The sequence below is a fragment of the Aplysia californica genome, unplaced genomic scaffold, assembly GCF_000002075.1.
Source record: "Aplysia californica isolate F4 #8 unplaced genomic scaffold, AplCal3.0 scaffold00073, whole genome shotgun sequence".
NCBI lineage: Eukaryota > Metazoa > Mollusca > Gastropoda > Aplysiida > Aplysiidae > Aplysia > Aplysia californica.
This window is the reverse complement of record NW_004797343.1, coordinates 1,184,590-1,204,596: the sequence shown is the minus strand read 5'-3', so window position 1 is coordinate 1,204,596 and position 20,007 is coordinate 1,184,590. Positions and strand designations below refer to the sequence as shown.

At 39.7% G+C, this 20,007-nt stretch overlaps 2 protein-coding genes across 5 annotated transcripts in view; one reads left to right on the top strand and one right to left on the bottom strand.

Moving 5' to 3' along the window:
• Nucleotides 1-7,718, bottom strand: part of LOC101860728 (transcription factor CP2) — a 40,969-nt gene extending 33,251 nt beyond the window's left edge. Inside the window, exons 1-3 of the mRNA XM_005093975.3 lie at nucleotides 7,583-7,718; nucleotides 1,893-2,093; nucleotides 1,651-1,701 (exon numbers count right to left, since the gene is read on the bottom strand). Coding sequence (XP_005094032.1) covers nucleotides 1,651-1,701; nucleotides 1,893-2,093; nucleotides 7,583-7,602 — 272 coding nt within the window. The 5' untranslated portion in view covers nucleotides 7,603-7,718. The remainder of the gene's footprint in view (nucleotides 1-1,650; nucleotides 1,702-1,892; nucleotides 2,094-7,582) is intronic.
• A 2,192-nt stretch (nucleotides 7,719-9,910) lies between these two features.
• On the top strand, nucleotides 9,911-19,734 carry LOC101859693 (protein NCBP2AS2 homolog). 4 transcript variants are annotated; one of them, XM_005093972.3, is made up of 5 exons: nucleotides 9,911-10,100; nucleotides 13,639-13,694; nucleotides 14,502-14,535; nucleotides 18,266-18,338; nucleotides 19,234-19,734. In XM_005093972.3, the coding sequence occupies exons 2-5, from the start codon at nucleotides 13,672-13,674 to the stop codon at nucleotides 19,467-19,469; spliced, it is 366 nt and encodes a 121-aa protein (XP_005094029.1). In that variant the 5' UTR covers nucleotides 9,911-10,100; nucleotides 13,639-13,671; the 3' UTR covers nucleotides 19,470-19,734. The 4 variants fall into 4 exon arrangements, with proteins under 4 accessions (XP_005094029.1, XP_005094027.1, XP_005094026.1 ...); XM_005093970.3 differs by having other exon boundaries at nucleotides 9,911-10,113; nucleotides 13,642-13,694; XM_005093969.3 differs by having other exon boundaries at nucleotides 9,911-10,113.
• The last annotated feature ends 273 nt before the right edge of the window (nucleotides 19,735-20,007 follow it).

Below are 20,007 nucleotides of genomic sequence, written 5' to 3'. Positions count from 1 at the left end.
CCCTGAAGGAGGTATTCATGTGTCAGGGACGTGTGTCAGATGCGCAATCGAGGAAAAATGACTTAGTCTCTTCTGGAGAGGCCCGAACGTCTTCATGGGCCTAGTTGGGCTTAAAATGTAGTTTGTTATTGGTTTGTTTAGTCCAATGCGTCTCCCACAGACTGTAAGTGTAGTTTTTTAAACTTTATTTTGAAAGTCAGTCTGTGGGAGAGAGTCCGTCGTTGATCCCAACAGAAGGGACAAGGATTCCTTCGCCAGGAGATCCACCTGCTCTTTTCCTCTGATGCCCACATGGCTAGGTAGCCATGCGAACACGATACGTTTCCCGGTTTCAGTCAAAGCGTGTAATTTTTGTAGTAACGTAACTCTTTTTGAGTGTAAAAGTGTGTAGTTTGTAAGTGAAGTGATGCACAACAGAGAGTCAAAGAGGGTAAGGAAAGATATTGATATATGTAAGGAGAATTTTCTAATGGCAGTGGCCTCCGCGGGGAAAATGGAGGCTTCCGGATGAAGTCTCCTCTGGTGTGTATTGTCTGAAGATAGAACAGCAGCGTCTACAGCAGGAGTTCGATTTAGAGCCATCTGTGAAGATTAGCTCCGCACCAGAGTATTTTTCAATAAGTTTGTATTCTGTTTGAAATAATTTGGCGTTTGTGGTTGCTTTGCTGAGTGTGGTAAGCTGTAAGCCTACTTTTGCCTTGGTGAGGTGCCACGGAGGGAGTCGGGGAAAAGAAATTGTTGGATGTTTTGTTTTGAAAAGTGTATGTTTTTGAGGTCCTAATGAGTTTTTCATTGTTTTTTAAATTTGTTTATGGTGTCTGGGTTCGTTCTGAAAATACAGTCGTGTGCTGGGTTCTCTGGTGTTGAGTTCTGTTTAATTGCGTATTATACTGAGAGTTGTGTGCACCACGAGTCCAATCATATCAATATTATAAAAAAAGAGTCCTACATGTCTTTAGTGGGCGAAATAATGATAGATTTTGTTGTGTAAAATTAGTAAGACTGGTGTCCGGGCTATAATTTTGGCATCGCGATAAAAGAAAGTCGAATAAACTACGAAATCGCGTTTCAAAACTGAATCTAAATTTCCGATTTTTAGAGGAATGCTTGACCCGAAAGTCATCATTATATTATGACCTTTATTTTAACATGGATATGTGGATTGGAATAGAATCTAAGTTAAAATTGAAACGGCTTCATACTGACAGCACTTTAACCGCACAGCTCGGCGTAGCGAATGAGTTAAGCCCATGGTTGAAGCAGGGCTTTGTCTCCTGGATACAGGCCACAAGTGGGCACTGCCATTATGAAGGCTTTGTTTATTTTGAAGCTCATACGCACCGGCTTCGAAGAAACACTCTTAGGGGGAGGCAGAGGGTTTTCAAGGCTGCCGTCCTGGATTGGGCAGCGGCCTAGCGGGAGATTTGGGGGAGGAGTGACGGGCATACCAACAATGTCTTCCAATAACTCAATGGAATTTTTTCAGCTATACACGCCTTGTTACTTTTTTGGCAACTTTTGTTAATTTTTCTTGCAAATTTTGCTATTTTCAAATGCAACTTTCTCTGAAGACAGATATACACAATGAGGAATTAATCCTATAGTTCTACACTTTTACCAAATCAAATGGTGGTCAAAAGCTTCACTTACCCATTTTCAAGATTTTCCTGCTTGAAGACTGGTAGTGCAAGCAAAGCCTCACTGTGGAAAAACATGTTGAATAATAAGCGTAAAAAACGACTGTTGAAAAGTGAAACACAACACTGAACTTAATAGAATGCCACTGAAAACTTTTGAGCGTTAATTCTTTTATATTTGGGTGTGTTTCTCTGTTTCTTCCTCCTACATTTTCATAATTAATCCCAGTCAGGCTTTATTTACACAGCTCTCACCTCATATTGTAACTGGCTGTACCCAGCTCTGTGCCAAGGCCAGACAGCGAGCCATCGAAGTCGGCAGCAAGGCCACCGTCGATGTCCCAGGTACTCATTGAGCTCGGCTGGGTTGTTGCCGTTGGGGTGGAGTGGTACATCTTTGTACGTTTACCTGCACCACCCCCAGTCTCCTCAGACCAGCTATACCCATGATGAAGACTGCGAAAAATAAAAAATAAAAATAATAATTAATGACACAAGTGATAACATTCGCACATTTTCATCTCAACGAACGAGATGCTCAATGTACATTACAATTGAAAGTAGGTAAGACAAATACAGTAGTCTTCGCCTATATTCCGGGTTTTCGGGGGCAGGGAAATGCGGGATCTAAGGCGAACAGCGATCTTAACCGATGAACGCAGGGAAGAATCTACGGTGGTGACTCATGTCAAGGCTCACAATCGTTAAAATAAAAAATGGTCTTCCTCCACTCTAATCTAAAAGGAACTGATGTGACCCCTGGTTGGGTTTATGACACATGGCAAGCAAAGAGTGGTTAACCTTGATGACCTATCACAGTCTTTTCACTTCTGCTTCACTTCGTCTTTTCTTACTTGTTGACACGACGATGACTTGTTATTTTCATGTGCAAAATATATATAAAAGTACATTACATGACTATTTATATTGCTGTTTTTATTTTTATTTTTCTCTCTTTGATATGTTTTAATCAAACATTTTTTTCTTATTGTTCCGATATGTTTTCTATTTTTTGTGTTAACATAGCATATAAAGTTAATTTCATTTAATGGGATGTTGTTCTTACAGTACCTTTAAAAGAAAAAAATAAATGCCTTATGTCAGAGTGTGTCTCCACCAAAACCGAATACATGTTCTGACACTGGCAGGCCCCTTGTGAGTGATTCCACAATTTACATGTAATAATATCCCATACTTTTTCTTGAATTACACACGTTTAGGGTTAAAACGGCCAATCCTGGGATATTATATGGACACACACCCTACCAGCTATGGTGATTCTACTGAAAAATAATGGTGTTTTCTGAAACACTTAGTCCATGACGACACAACGAACGCACAAGTGATCAGAATTATTCGTTTATTTGCAAACAATTAACACAATTCCTTGAGTGAGCAAGTGAACCTTTCTCGATAACAAATAGCAGAATCAAAGCATACGTAATTTTTAAAAAACCAAAAATACTAAATTTTGGACATTCTTGGAAGTTTGCATTGGTGTGCTCATAATGACAGTCCAGGAATCACTAAAAAAACTAACATTTTTGGCACAAAATTTACAAACTCAAGATTGTAAAGCTGACACAGGGTCTGAAACTGCTAATTTTATGCTGGTTCTACATCCTATATTTGACATCTGACATGTGTATAAGTTTTGGAGGAATAAATGCTAATGTATCACATTTTATGCACACTAATGTGAGATGTGTGTGTTTTTCCCCAAGTTTTGGCAATGGCTCATACGTACTCGAGAGTCCAAATAGCCTCCGGCGGCTGTTCAGAGCTTAGAACTAAGTATACAGACCCGGTTGGGGAAATCTTTTGTGATTTCAGAAAGAGAGAGAGAGAGACAAAGAGAGAGAGAGAGACAGAGAGAGAGAGAGAGAGAGAGAGAGGGAGAGAGAGGGAGGGAGAGAGGGAGGGAGAGAGAGAGAGATACAGAGAGAGAGGAAGGGGTAGAGAACAGGGGGAAGTGCCAGCAAACATCACATGCCCCAGTTAACAGGAAGAAATCTATAGAGATAGAGTGAGATAGTAGGAGGGAGAGAAAGAAAGAAAGAGACAAACAAAGAGAGAAAGAGGAGACAGACAGAGAGAGAGAGAGAGAGAGAGAGAAGGAAAGAGGGGGGGGGGGGCAGGCAGAAAAAGAGGGGCAATGGAACTGTACAGAAATAGAGAGGGTGACTGCTCGATTGAAACTATGACATTTTTTGTTCTTTTCTTCAAATTGTCTTATCGATTCCTCCAACTCCAAAACGGAGGAAAAACGAGCATATTCATCAAAAAGACATTCGCAATCTTCATCTAGATTTAGGCCTTGAAACTAGATCTATGATTTATTTTATGTAGGTACCAGAAACTAAATTTTCAAAGTAGCTGTATGCTAAATTTATCTGTTCCATTGGAAAGGCCTATCCACTGAGCATTTTGGTACCATTCTTTAACCTCTCAGTCAATTTTTTAAGAAAATGGTAGTTGTTTAAAATTTGATCAAATTTGTTACTGAGTGTCTGCGTACACGGTAACCGGCAACCAGACACGCAGTCTCAGTGTCAGGTACACAGTAACCTGGCATGTAGCCTCAATATCTACGTAAACGGTAACCGGCAACCGGGCACGTAGTCTCAGTGTCACGTACACAGTAACCGGGCAGTCCAGAACTCAAAGTTCAGCTTTTGTCATCCAGTGTTGCCTTCATCCCCACACCTCCCCCGGCTGTACTTTAAAAAAAATCAATAATCCCCCCATTCCGGAGCCCTATACTTCGCAGTGCACAGACTTTGAATGAACTTTGCTGACCCCCAACCGGTACTCACAATGTGATGCACACGCGCAGGTTCACTGACCGGTCACGATGGCGAGCCCGACAAGACGCTTGTATGACTTTCTCTTCTTTTTTTCCAGCAAGTTGACAGCACAGGACAAATATTGATTTATTTTCATTCCAGTTACCGTGTATGTAGTTACTGAGACTAGGGTGACACTAGGTGCCTGGTTACCGTGTACGTAGACACTCCGAATTTGTTATTGAAGTCAGTCACAGGCTGCAACCCCATGTTTGACAGATATCTATAATAAAAGAGTACCAAGTGCACTAAACATCTCCACATTAACAGAGTACAATCACTATAAAAAAAATAATTTTTCAAGACTGTGACATCGTATCTAGCTTACGATTATAATTGTTTATATTGCTGCCCATTTATATTGCATGTGATTGTAAGCCTACTTGTGTGTGCATGTGTGTGTACGTGTGTGTGTGTGTGTGTGTGTGTGTGTGTGTACTCGTGGTGGAACACCAAACCAATGTGCCAGGATCTGGACAATAAAGATATATCTTATCTTATCTTATCATTACAAATCAGTATTATATATCGCCTCAAACACGATGATCTGTCATTATTTCGACAAAAACACTGAGCGTTGACCCGACCGGCGCCGCACCGGCCCCCGCGCCGAGCGAGCCAGCTCTATACTGTAGTATACCCCGCGTGCGGGGTCACGTTTTCTGAGTCTCGCAGAAGCAAAACAATTCCAAGCTAATTACTTTATTCTAATAGTAGCAATGCCAATCGAGCTTTCCCGCGCGGCGAAAATTTGGTCTGTGTTTGCGGGTGATTTTGCGAACCCGGCCGAAGCGTAGGTGACTAACTTTGTCAACCTCGATCTGCTCTATTTCCGAACCAATCCGAATGAAACTCGGCAACCAATCAAAAAATAGGGCAAACTAATGATATGTGGACATTGAAGTTCGTACACATAAATTAACCTATACTTTTGGTGGCGAGAACACTTTCGTATCGGGTACACCGAAAACTATAAGGAGTTTGAATTTCAACGCCGAGGTGGTAATAGATCCATCTAACCTCTATAGTGTGCTCAAATTTGAACGTTCTGTGTCAAGGAGTTGTTTAGACCCCCCCTATCCAACGCGGCTTCGCACGGAGACCGGCCATTTTCCCCTCATCCTCGCGGCAAATGTATGTGACCTAAAAATCCCCGCATGACTATTCCGGGCCCGTTCATTGGTCACTTGAAATAGGGCAATGGCGGGCACGCGCATCCAGTTGTTTTTCTCTCTGCTCCCCTGTAACATCGCAATGGGGGTATTCCGAAGCGAGGTTATCTTGTCTCGGGGTGTTCGCGTCTCAACGGGGAAAAAGAATTTTTAATTGTACGGCATGCTAGATTAAATTAACTTATCTTTTACGGTTGGTATGGTCTAAAGTCATCATAAAAAGCTTTGAAATCATTTAGTCACGCTGCCGACATATATTCTTAAAGATCCCATGTTGTGATACGATGCTATAAATAAAATGGACTCATCCCGACACCCCTTTTTTGCAAAATCGTAATATGTGTACACCAAAATTTTAATTATAGCAAAATAACTACGAAATGGGTAGTAGATCTGACTGCTTCTAATCTGTAACAAAGAAAGATGGTCATTTTTACCATCATCTATCAAAATGCTTCCATCTTAACCATCTTGTTTAGTGTACTTACGACCTGAGAGTATGCATCAAAATAACATTGAGTGTGTATCTAGCTTACGATTATTATTGTTTATATTTGCTATAAATATTTATGCATGTGATTGTAAGCCTACTTGTGTGTGCATGTGTGTGCACGTGTGTGTGTTTGTGTGTGCGTGTGTGTATGTGTGTGTGTACTCGTGGTGGAACACCAAATTTATAATGTGCCAGGATCTGGACAATAAAGATGTATCTTATCTTATCTTTCCTCGGCGATTCTCCAGCTCCTAATAATCAGACAACAATTTACACCATTGTAACGAGGAAAACCTGAACTTTTACAAGGTGTATGGCATTTGGGGTTTTATAGCGAAAGAGCAAAGAAACAGCGACCAGAATTACCCCGATTTCACCGATACCATGCGGTCGGAAGGCCGCGAGTGCCCGCGAGGCCGTTTACGCTACCTAATTTATGTCCGTCTGTCTAGATCTAGACCTCGGCAATAGATCTAGAATAACCAAAGTCTACCCTGAGCCAAGAGGGCGCTGAAACTTTCCGAAATCTCAAAAGATTTCCTCTACCGGGTCTGTAGGCTACTGCACCTTTCGACTTTGTAGTTTGTTCCCGGTTACCAGAGAGGCCACCTCTATTCTCACCCGGGGTGAGAATAGTGCAGGCAGGTCTTGTGGCTATTCTCACCCGGTGCGCGTGTCAACAAATTTTGCGTTCACCCTAAACCACAGAATTCTACACTGTGATAAGAGAAAAATTGTAGAATTCTGTGCTGTGACTGTGAACAAACGTTCCATTACAACTGTACTTGTAGCCTACTAAAAGCGTACAATTTTGTCTGTGGGCAGTGGAGAGAGAGAGAGTGAGAGAGTGAAAGAGAGAGAACAAAACAAAATGGCGACCCGCGTAGTTCGGCTCGATTCGAAAAGTTAAATAGCCGTAGCATCTTTGTAGACAACCAAATTAATTTACTTTTGTGTTTTAACATCATTTTTTAACTTTGTTTTTGGTCAATTTGATCGTCCACACCGGTAGACAGTATTCAGAAAGAGAGAGAGAGAGAAGAGGGGAGGAGTTGATCTTGCGAGAACTTCCGGGAGGGTGAGAATAGCCACTTTCAATTTTTATTATTAAAAGTAAAAAAGAGTCACTGTCGCTCATCCCTCTGTCCAATCAGTAAGAGTACAGTGCAAGTTCAAGAACAACCACTGCCAGAGTTACATTACAAGATCTAGATTTCTAGATCTTCTAGATTTTAGATCTAGAATAAGATTCCAAAACCAACTTCAGATGTGTAGAACTTCAACTTCAAGTTCAAGTTCAATGTGCATTGTGAGACGAGGAGAAGGTGTTTACTTTGAACTTCGTCATCATCATCATTGCCTTTGTTGTTGTGCATGGACTCATACCTCACGCTTTTATTATCAAAAGCAAAAGCATATGGTTCTGAACTTTACCCGTCAGATGAATGTAGCATGCCTTGTGACCGTCAAGGCTGTCAAAGAACCAGGCCCCAGATACGGTCTGTGGTTTGTGGCACACACACAAGGTACCAAACATCAACACTGGCAAATGGCGCTGGTGGCAAGCACAGGGTAGTCGACAGAGAGTATGTTAGCTTGGAATCGATACTATATTTGGACTTGATTTGGAACAAGTTAGGCCCACCAGGTAGCCTCGGCCAAGCACCGTTTTGATCAACGGAGCAATAATTTTATTATTAATATTGTTTGATCGGCTAGGCCTACAGGCAAATGCACTGTGTACCATACTTTTGTTCTTTTACGAAATACGCTAAATTATAATAAAGTTCTAAAGGTAAATCTGTAATAATATATTTTGAGAAATATAGATTAGATCAAGATCTATAACATGAATGTTCGCTCTTTGAGTTTGAGGCGCTGGCATGGTGCTTATAACTTAAAATAAGCCTATCAATGTCTATATAGCCTAGGCCTATGTATGTTTTGAGGGTTTTAATTTTCCCGAACATCTTCTGGTACCCACTGACCCCACAGTAGATCTAGATCTATATATATTATAATATATATATATATATATATATATATATATATATATATATATATATATATATATTATGTATTTAAAAGTCAAATTTTTTTGTAAGCGTTAATGCAGAGACCCAACAACAAATGTTTGCATTGCCTGGTCTCTATATGGTGTCTTTCTTCCTTGGGGCGGAACATTTTTTGTTAAAAGCACAAATACTGATTTTTTAAAATACTAGATCTAGGTCTTGGCTTATATTAGATCTATTCTATCCAAGCCCTAGTAAGATTAGCCTATTCTAAGTCTAGCCTAGGTCACTTTGAGGGGATTTTGTCCGTACAATTATCGAATATTTGATATACAAGGTATCGACAATGCCTGGTTCAATTGTCGTGCGGTTACATTACTTTAGAAACTAAATACACGATTCATGGACGGGTGTCTCGAGACAATTGTCGAATTTTTGTTTTGAGTACCGGGAACCACATCAACACGATAATGGTTTTTAGTTATTAGTGCATGAGAGGGGTGGGGATAAGTCTGGCAAACAGAAACAAGAGAAGGGAAAGAATAAAAGTAAGATCTACCACCCACTAGATGACATATACTCATGAATAACTCGATAGATAGGGTTAGCGAGGGACAGCGCTGACTGAATGAATGTTGCACCAGGAATTTATTTTTTAAAATCCATGCAAGAGAGAAAGAGAGACTCAGCAGGCAGACAGACAAACAAACAGACAGAGGGAGAGAGAGAGAGAGAGAGAGAGAGAGAGAGAGAGAGAGATAGATAGAGAGGGGAGGAGGAGGAGGAGGAGGAGAGAGAGAGAGAGAGAGAGAGAGAGAGAGAGAGAGAGAAAGAGATATCTCTCTCTCTCTGCTCTGCTCTCTATCTCTCTCCACTCTTCTCTCTCTCTCCCTCTCTCTCTCTCTCTCTCTCTCATCTCTTATAAGGGGGTGTCGAGAGAGGCCGAGATCGTGACAGAGAGAAATTAAGTGGGAGATAGAGACTCAGAGAGAGAGAGAGAGAGAGAGAGAGAGAGAGAGAGAGAGAGAGAGAGAGAGAGAGAGAGAGAGAGAGGGGAGAGAGAGAGAGAGAGAGAGATCGAGAGAGAGGAGATATTTTAGAGAGAGAGAGGGGGGGGGGGGGCAAAAACAGAGAGAGCTTATATATTAATGATTGTGTGTGCGGGCGCGTGTGTGAGTGTGTACGAGTGTGTGTGTGTGTGTGTGTGTGTGTGTGTGTGTGTGTGTGTGTGTGTGTGTGTGTGTGTGTGTGTGTGTAGGCCTATTAGCCTACTATATAATACTTGTTGTGCAATCGTGCATAATATTATCTCTTTAAAATAATATAACAATAGAATTATTAAAATCTATACAAAAATGACACAGAGATCAAACTCAGTTCTGGCGATAGCACCACCACCACCACCAACAACAACAACAACAACAACAATTCAACAGCAATAACAACACACAATAACCACAATAACGTATTATTATAACCACAACAACAATTTAACAACAACCATTAACAACCGCAACAACAACAAAACAATAACAACAACTAAAAAAAGAGATACGTTATATTTAGATCCAGTGTTGTATGTCGGAGAAATTATTTTTATTGATTTTTACACCTAGTTTTCCATTTTTGTTACAACATGCAATACATCATGTTATATTATGGCCTATTCAGAAATGTCGGAATCTTTTCTGTCATGTCGGAATAATAGCTTCTTCGCGGCGCCGTGAGGGGAAGTCACTCTCGTTGCCAACCTTGTGTCGTCCAGGCCTATGGATTGTTTACTGTTTATGCTACTTGTCTGACGAAAGTGTGGCTGGGGTTGAAGGCCAACAGACCAGAGGGGAAGCATTCTTTGTCAAAGTAACTGGAACATCTGACCAAGTTCTGTTCTTTTTTTAAGTAGACAGGGAGCCATGGAGCTTGGAGTTGAAGACTGAGTACTTGTCCATGGTCATTACAAAGCTTTTTTTAATTCCCTATTTTTATTCGATTAGGCCTCTAACTCTAAGTATTATAAATAATATATTATATGGCCACCTCTATTCTCACCCGGGGTGAGAATAGTGCAGGCGGGTCTTGTGGCTATTCTCACCCGGTGCGCGTGTCAACAAATTTTGCGTTCACCCTAAACCACAGAATTCTACACTGTGATAAGAGAAAAATTGTAGAATTCTGTGCTGTGAACAAACGTTCCATTACAACTGTACTTGTAGCCTACTAAAAGCGTACAATTTTGTCTGTGGGCAGTGGAGAGAGAGTGAGTGAGAGAGTGAAAGAGAGAGAACAAAACAAAATGGCGACCCGCGTAGTTCGGCTCGATTCGAAAAGTTAAATAGCCGTAGCATCTTTGTAGACAACCAAATTAATTTACTTTTGTGTTTTAACATCATTTTTTAACTTTGTTTTGGTCAATTTGATCGTCCACACCGATAGACAGTATTCAGAAAGAAACAGAGAGAGAGAGAAGAGGGGAGGAGTAGATCTTGCGAGAACTTCCGGGCGGGTGAGAATAGCCACTTTCATATTATATATAGATCTATATCTAGATCTAGATCTATAGCCTATAGACTATAGATCTAGATCTAGGGGGGGGGGGGGGGGGGGGAGAGGGATGGGATGGGGGATGGAAGGTGTTAGGGATCCTATTAAAGACTTTAAGTGGTAGGTCTATCATTATTGCTTCATGTGTTTTTCCATGATCTGAAATTGTGTTTAATATAAATGTGTGTGTGCGAGAGAGAGAGACAGACAGACAGACAGACAGATAGATAGACACACAGACAGACAGAAACAGAGACAGAGAAACAGATTGACAGACTGACATATATTGTAGACAGAGCGAGAGTGGGGAGAAAGAGAGACAGAAAGGGAGACAGAGAGAGAGAGGGGGGGGGGGGGGAGAAAGAGACAGGGACAGACAGACAGAACGAAAGAGGGAGAGAGTGGGAGAGAGAGACATACAGACAGACAGACGGACAGGCAGAGAGACAGACAAATAGACAGAGCGAGAGAACGGTACTACATTTTGTCATAACATAACAGCATCCCTGAGCATCGCCGTGGCGGCGATCACCGCGCGTAAGTGTTTTCGCGCCCCGCGCCGGGCGATACGCGAAACAATGCAGTGTTGTTATGGAGCGCCACCACGAGTGTCACCTCTCTATTACTGTAAACCCTTTCTGGTTACACTGTATAGTTGTGTAAGAATCAAGGGAAGCAACCAGCTTAAAAAGTGTTGTCTTTTTATCGCTTACCTCCCCTTGTTTTTTCTTCTTTGGCTTTATATTTTCATTTTTCGATATTTTTATCGACATCAAATCCACTTCCCAAAGCATGTCGATATATAAGCGGATTATACCTTACCACTGACAATGACTGTATCCATTGCTAGAGGTTAATTATATTATGTTTGTTTTTTTGAAGGGCACAAGGGAAAGACCAGCGATGTCTGTTTTTTTCATTTTCTGGGTTATTGTCCCAGTGTGATGCCTGATTGGGTCTGTTTTAGTCCACCTAAGTCACATACGGAAAAACAGGCTCTGCTAGTCTCTGTGAGAGTTACAAAATATAGCCAACAATTGAAGAACTAGCAGTGTCAGAATGTTGACAGCGGAAAAACCAGCGATGTCAAACATACTTTTCTTTGTTGTGTCCCTTATGGCTAATCAGTGGCCATATTTCAGTGAAAAATGGTGAAAATTTAATGGTGTAGGTTTAATACCCCTGTCAAGACTATTAGGTTATTTAACAGGTGGGACCTCCAAGTTTTTCGTCCATCCCCGAAAAGACCGAGCCAAATAGGAAATTCATGTAAAGGTACCTTTCCGAAGGACACTGTCGGACCGAGCTGAGGCTCGAACCGCCACATTGGTCTTATATGCGCTGCTAAACAGGAAAATCATTCATCGAGCACCCATGTTGTGCTAACCTTTAATTTTTCGAAGAACTTCAAACGATGTGTACAATTGTTGGCTGATATCTTTCTTCCTTTAAAATCTACTCTCTCTGTGATGAAACAATTACACCTGTACTGTTACGAGACAGTCAGCAAAGAGGGTGGAAATGATGTGGCCAGTATGCTGCTACATGTGCACAGGCCACAACAAAAACTGGATGGTGGTCTGGTTTCTCTATTGTGTTGTTGTCAACCAGTGAAAATCTCGTTTCCAGTATGAGGCCACAGCCACATGGAATGCGACAAAGACATGGTAGTGGTGAATGAGAAGGTCACAGTAGATATGCCAGCCAGTTGGGTAGACCTATTCAAGACAGCCTTCGGAAACATTCGCTCCTCCAGATAGTGGGGATGACAAAAGCTGTATTCCAGAAGGTCAAAACCTTAAATCGAACTACCGTGTCTCCTGCCTTATCAAGGCAGGAGACAGCCTTATCTTATACCCTCTTGACCTCTGCTTGAAATCTGCATCTCATAGGCCCATCCACAGCTAACGCGGTATAGAGAGTGCTTGAATGGTCCGTTTCACACCACAATCATTATGAAGCCGGTGACCATCAAAGCTGCCAAATATGCAGACGTGAAGGTCTTAAATATATATATGTGTTCTGGCACGACAGCTTTTCTCAGAATTGCCCCATGCTGGAGGACCAAGTGCCACACAAGAATCTGATAACTCACAGTCGTCATCCAAGCATGAATATTAGATAAAATAGATCTAGTATTTAATACCAAATGGTGTGCAATTTTTTTGTTTGAATCATTTAGTTTTGTTTGTATTCACAAATGAGTAAAGAAACTCATAATTCATTGACTTCCTAGAAGATGGAGACCTTGCCAACAGCTCACAATGGAAAAACCAGCAGTGTCAGTTTGCGACCTAATTCTTCTATTGTGCTTTCACCGAAACACCCATTACATGAGGACTGTGAAAATTTCTCATTGTCAACACAAATGGTCATACTTGAAGTCAATGTAAACAGTGGAGAGATCATTGGTTTTTTGTTTAAAAAGAGTAATAAGTCTTTATTAAACGAAAGCTTGTTTTTCAATTATCTCGGAATTGCAGAAATCTGACAGCTGGTCTTTCCCTTTTGTTCCCTTTGTATTGGGAGTTTTTTTATTCAAAAACTATACACTTCGTAAAAATTGTCTAGTAATTTCTGCTCTTTGGACCAGTCCGGGGGAGGGGGCGAGGGGAGGGGGGGGGGGTGTGCTATTAATTGTATAAGTATAATGCTTCCTGAGGCCTGAGGTAAAATAATTGAGGGGGGGGGGAGATGAAATGGTCTGGAGGCATGCCCCCCTGTTTTCCCCATAATTAATGATAATTTAATGTTTTACAATTAGATTTGAAATTTTCTTGAAAATAATTGATCCGATTTGCAACAGTTTCAGTGACCAGATGTCTTCTGATTGCAGCATAAAAATACAGCCGTTTGTGGACTCTCAAAAGCATTGCATGTGTGTGGGAGTGAAAGTTATAATTTACCTATTTTTCTTTAATACTTTATCAACAGCAGTAACAGAGAGACACGTTTCGACTGAGCAGGATGCCTCTCAGGCAGTTACTAAGGTATTTTTTGTTGTTGTTATAGTTAATTTATAATTTGATTGACGGATGACATCTGTTTCATCTGGATAAATTAAGGATTCGATTTTGACATTTGAGTTTTTTAAGAACAAATTTCACTTGATCCACCCTACTTATCTTTATCTGTATATATTTGTGATTATACATGTACTATACATGTAGCTGATTCTTCGAAAGCCATTAAAATAAATACGTTTTACGGGAGGGTACATTTTCAAAGATCGATATATTTCCCTGCCTTGCTCACATTTACTGGCTATTATAAATGATAGACAAGCAGATACTGACTGGAAGAAAGCTACATGCTGATTTTTAAAATTTCGACATACTGTAGCACTTTTGATACTGTACCCATGCGATGCACATCTGGCAATGATATTCTGAGTCGAGTCAGATTCCATAAAACCAAGTTTGCTGAATATGGTCAGAGGCAGAATGAAGTTAGAAAGGTGATTTTGAGGTCTGGAAGAGGGATAAGCCAGGGTGCAACTGTAGGTATAGGGGAGAGGGGGGGTGTCATGGAGTGTGTGTAGACTATGACGTTTTTATAGTTCAGTATTGAAGAAAGATCTGCATCTTGCATGATTGAATTTTTTAGAATTAGCTAGATATGATATATACAGTGTAGAAAAATTTCTGCATTCCAGTTGGCCAGCATTTCAACAGTTCTGGCCGCAATGAAACCTGAGGCCAGACTGTATTTTAACTTGTTTCCATAAATGTGTGCTTTGCAATTTGACTAGCTTGACGATAATAATGTAATGTTTTTTGTTTTCTTTCTTCCTTTAGAATGCTCATGAACAATGAGGAGATAATTAGAAAAGTAAGTTTCATGTCATGTCTTAGTGTGTTTCTTTGATCTGTACTATTTGTAAGTTACCAGCTGCATTAGGGAAGATTGGGTGTGTGAGACATTGATGGAAAGTTGGATATATCGGGGGAAGGGAGGGTTATGACCTGCCACTCATCCCGATTTAATTGGGATTTATTTTCTCAATTTTTCACTCCATATCTCAACATCTTGATTTCTTCAGTTGTGTGAATTATATTTTTTAAAATCATTTGTTGGCTCTGTTTTCTGCTTTCTTTTGCACTGAAAGCACTGGTTGGACTTTTAGTATGAGGAACTCTGAAGGCTTTTTTTTTTCTAAAATATTAGTGCCAGATTGAGTGTTTGACTCGCACACACACATAGTAATATATATATGTATATATATTTACTTATACCGGTATATATGTATGTTATTTCAACTATAATCAGAGAAGTATTGATTTGGAATTCTGACTTGGGTATTCTCAAGATTTTCTTTCGCTTTTGTTAACATTCAGGATTTTCTGGTGATGACAGTCTGATAACTGTTTAATTATGACTCGCTATGATCAATACTCTTCGTTGTTCTGCCATTGCTTAACAAACATGCTTCGTCGGAGTTAAAGTTAGTCAGGCCCATCCTCAAGACCTGTCAGTAAAACTGTTGAAATGCTTCTTGTTTGTATCACCTGACTTGACCTCTTATAAGTACCATATGTGTCAGGGACCGTCGGTTGTCAGGGTCTCTAAAGATCGTGCACACCGCTTTAAGTGTTTTTCAGGACTTATTGAGTACAGGAGTGGAGGGGGTGGGGGGGGAGTGTAGTGGTTAGACAACGCTTAAACTTGGATTGCTTGAAGTGATACCGGTACTTCAGGATTTAAAGAAAAGGGGGGAAAAAAAGCAAAAAAACTTGGATGTAGCCTTCATGATATGAGGAATTTTCAAGGGATTTGATTTTTTTTCAATTTTTAAAGGTGATGTAGGTTAATTATTTTATGTAGAAGAATTATGACGGAATTCTAAAAGTTTTATTATTAAAAAGTTGTTCTCCGTAGCGGCCATCTTAGATTTTTTGCCCTGTTACGGGGACAGACGTTTTCCACAGACAATACTGGAATTTAAACCTCAAACTTGACGCACAAATACACATACCTATTATGTATGATCCTTAGCTGGGATTTTTTTCTGTTAAGAAAAACAACAATAATATCAATATATGAAAAAAAAAGGAAAAAGTGACACAGAATCGGGAATATTTTTTTAAAGTAATCCATATTTCGCAAAATACTCGCATGGGAGCACAAAACAGACTATACAGCATCTTTGTGCCAATTTTAAAGTTTGTAGCTTAAATAGGATATTAAAAATGTCCCTGCGTAGTCACCATAGTTATAAACGCACCCCCCCCCCCCCCACACACACACACACACAAACACACACACACGCGCGCTCAGAGATTGCACTAATACCCACATGCACACACAAACACACTTCACCATGGAACCACTCTTTCCATGATTGAACTTTTATTAGATTGACGCCCCAGAAACCATCGACATATTTTTATCTGTTCCCTTGATTGGGAACTGGAAATGGCTTGGTATATATACTACACCGTACATCGAAATATGACATGCCTTCGAATCAAGTTAAGTGCACTAAAATTTTGTAAACAGAAATTTTCGAAAGGTGAAGTTCAACTCTTCAACGACAAACTGACTTCTTTGGCACTGCGTCCCACTTCAGAGGGCCGAATGGCGCCAATATATTCTTGTCACTGCAAACCTTGCGGCCGTATTCTCGTTCACCGTTCCTGTTGTTAGATACCGACACACACGTCTGTCCCTATAGAGTCTAGATACTATCCTAGGATAGATTTGTTTGATGGCAAACTGCTACCCATTGTTGTATTGTTGAATTTTGAAAAGATATGTTTATAAGTATGTAGGGGTGTATATATATATATATATATATATATATATATATATATATATATATATATATATATATATATAGGCATATAAATAAAAAGATGTATAATTATATATTATACAGTGGTAGCCTGATATAACAGGGATGGTGGGACCAGAGAAAAATTCCTGTTGTATCAGATCGGATCTCTGTTAAATCAGAAATGCAAGGGAAGTTTCGGCATTCTCTATGTTATCGCCCTTAGGCGCCCTCTATGTGGAGTAAAGCAGACACCTACTGGCGCCTGTCTGAGTCGATCTTCAGCCGCTTAAGTTTTGGCATTCTCTATGACGGTACTCTCGGGCCGGGAAAAGCCGAATGAATATTATATCTCAATCGCGACCAGCCAAAATGAACTCAAGGACGTTATCGGATTTTGTTCTCGGGTCTTTCGAGGGGGCAATTTACAGATTTCTTCAAATTCCCGTGTCTCAGCAATCTTTTTTTCAAATTCCCGAGTAATTCCAGAGGCCACCGGGATTCCCGGGGCCTGGGCAGTTGGCAGTCGCCCTGTGTTCCTGTCTGATCTTGATCTGACATAATTTAAGAAGTTTTCAATAAGGTTCCTCAAATTCAACGAGTTTTCAAGGACTCCTTGAATACAAGGAGGCTGCAGGAACCCTGCTGTCTGTCTGTCTGTCTGTCTGTCTGTTGGTCTGTCTGTCTGTCTGTCTGTCTGTCTGTCTCTTTCTCTCTCTCTCTCTCTCTCTCTCTCTCTCTCTCTCTCTCTCTCTCTCTCTCTCTCTCTCTCTCTCTCTCTCTCTCTCTCTCTCTCTCTCTCTCTCTCTGTGACTCTGTGAACTCTGTGTCTCGTTCTCGTTCTCGTTCTCGTTCTCGTTCTCTCTCTCTCTCTCTCTCTTTCTCTCTCTCTCTCTCTCTCTGTCTCCCCCCCCCCCTCCCACCCCCCTCTTTTTCTCCCTCATTCCTTACAAAATAATGGCACACAAGGAAAATACATGTGAAAGGAAATTGTAAGAATGAAGACTAGATCTACTTCTTAGATCGTTCTAATGCACGTTCAAAAAGGGGAACTTACTATTTAAATTTACCTGCTCTGTTGCCTACGGAAATAGAGGGGTCAGAAACAAGAATTATGTCTTGTGAAATAGAAGTGAATCAGACGGTTTCATCAGTGAAAGCAGTTCAAACGGCTGTATATATCAAAATAAGAAACAGCAGTGATCGTATATTCTGCCGCTGAGTATTGACGTCAGTATTTTTAACAACGAGGTTTAGTTAGAAAACCAAAATTTAGAAGAAAAGGAGCCCTGTGTCTTCCGTATTATGCTAAACTGCCAAAAACATAAATCTTTATCATCTTGATAATTTGTTGGCTTGAAATAAGATGAGGTTGGGAGCACAACGTTACCAAACATGTTAGGGTAACACAGAGACACATGGTTGTTGTCATGGTCCAATTATATGAGCTAATTTGAAGAAAACGTGCCAACTTTTGAAAACGTTGCCCTCTGGAAAAAAAGCCTCTAAAAAGTGAATTCTTGTCTTTTTTTTTTTAGAATGAAAAAAAAAAAAGAGCGCTATGGATTCTTTAGGGATAGGTACCCAAAAATAGACATGGTTAAAAATCAAATTTTTAACCCAAACAACATGTTTTGCAGACCCGTTGCATGCCGTAAACATTATATATATATTATTTTATATGTTTGCTTTTAAAAATATCCCAAAGATAACAAGGGTAGATTGGAGCAACTAAAAGCCACTTGTAGCACTGTTGTAACATTACTTTAAATATTTGTATTCCATCAGCTAAGTGACAGTTACCCCATCAGACGGGCTGCACAGTTGACAGCTTACTTTTTCCACAAAGGCAAAGAAATTGGTGAGTGTTTGTTGTTTACCCTATTCTCACACAGGATTTATTTTAATTTACAGTAAAGTCCATTCATAGATCATAGAGTCAAAAAAAAAAAATCACTTTAACCAGACATAACAAACAAGGACCTTTTTCTAGTAGCTTTTTGGCATTCAAATGTTTTTGTTTGCTCTAGATGGAACTCATATATATTTATTTATTTATATATAAATGTATAAATAAATATATAAATATATATATATATTTTTTATATTTTTTTAAAAATATAGATCTAGATCTATATATATATATATATATATGTATGTATAAAAAGTATGTCATTCCAAATTTTATCCCCCTGAAAAGAAGAATAAAACAATACTAGTACAGCATTTTAGGATGAGTTCAAAAGTCATTAATTTCATTCTTAAAAAATCGAGCTGAGTTCAGTGATGCATCTGTGTGAGAAACACTCTTTTTTATGACTATGATTTTTCTTCTTTCTACATTTGCATGGACACTAGCATCTCTGCCAAGGGATGATTTTACAAACAATAAAGATGTTTTTAGAAGGTACTCTGCTACAGGCTATAGTATCATCTATTCTGTTTTATGCTATGACAATAAGGATGAATAAGGCACCCTCTCTGAGGTTGATAGATCTATATATATTACTTCCATACCCTCTCTTCCCTTATGTTCTTCTCAGTCAGGTGGGATACCATAGGTGTCACTGACAATGTTTTTTCTTTGATTTTAGCTGGAAAAAAAGCAAGATAGTGAATTGAGATGAAGTGAAATGAAAAGAATCAGTACAACTTACCAGAAACTCTCTATTCTCTTATTGATTTTGTAGATGAATAGTTTGACAGAGCTTTGTGGCCAGCCTGAACTAATCCTTTTTTTGTTTTGTCTTCTACAGGAGAAGATAACTTAGAAAAACTGAAAGAATCCGATATGGTAAACAGACTGAAGCAGGAAGGACAACATTCAGTGGATAAAGGCAAACAACAGTTCGATCAGTCTGTCAACAAGACAAACTCTTTCTTGATCAAGTTTTTTGATGCCTTCAGTGATGAATGGAAAAAAGCAGAAAAGGAAATAGAGGAGAAAAGAGTGAAAGAAATTCAAGAAAAAACAAAACGGAAGGGAGAATGAGAGATGAGTGTATGTGATTGTGTTATAATGAGAGAATTTCGGACTTATTTTTAGTGTTGTTTCAAAGTGCTTTCATTTACTGCTGTTGTTTCTATTTGACTTGTGACAAAAATGATTCTAGCAGTGCATGTACTTTATGACTGAAGATAAAAAAGTAAAATAAGTGGTTGTTTTTGTTAGTGTTGTGGTATGTTATGTTAGACTTTTTTATGAGAAATAGTAACCAGAGAGAGGTGAAAGATTGCATTAAAACTTATCTTGATAATGATTTCTTCCCTTTGCTTTATACAGCTTGTGGTGCAGTTGTTTTTTGTTTTTGTTTCTTTTTTGAATGTGTAAAGCACTACAATATTCTCCACCTTCCCACATGCTGCTCGGGAGGTCTCCTTAGCGTGTGTTAATACGAGTTGGCCTTTATGAAGGTGCACGCAATTACCTCATTTCCTTAATATTTTAGTGACCTCCCTAGGGGGAATGGGGGTCACTTGTGACGAAACGTGACTGTCTTGTGAAGGATTCCCTGACAGCGGTTATGAAT

Bases quoted from the DNA above. Each gene is read 5' to 3' on its own strand.
- LOC101859693 (XM_005093972.3), top strand. From the start codon at position 13,672: ATGCCTCTCAGGCAGTTACTAAG. The intron at 13,695-14,501 runs GTATTTTTTGTT...TTCTTCCTTTAG, and splicing joins CCTCTCAGGCAGTTACTAAG to AATGCTCATGAACAATGAGG. The intron at 18,339-19,233 runs GTGAGTGTTTGT...TGTCTTCTACAG, and splicing joins CCACAAAGGCAAAGAAATTG to GAGAAGATAACTTAGAAAAA.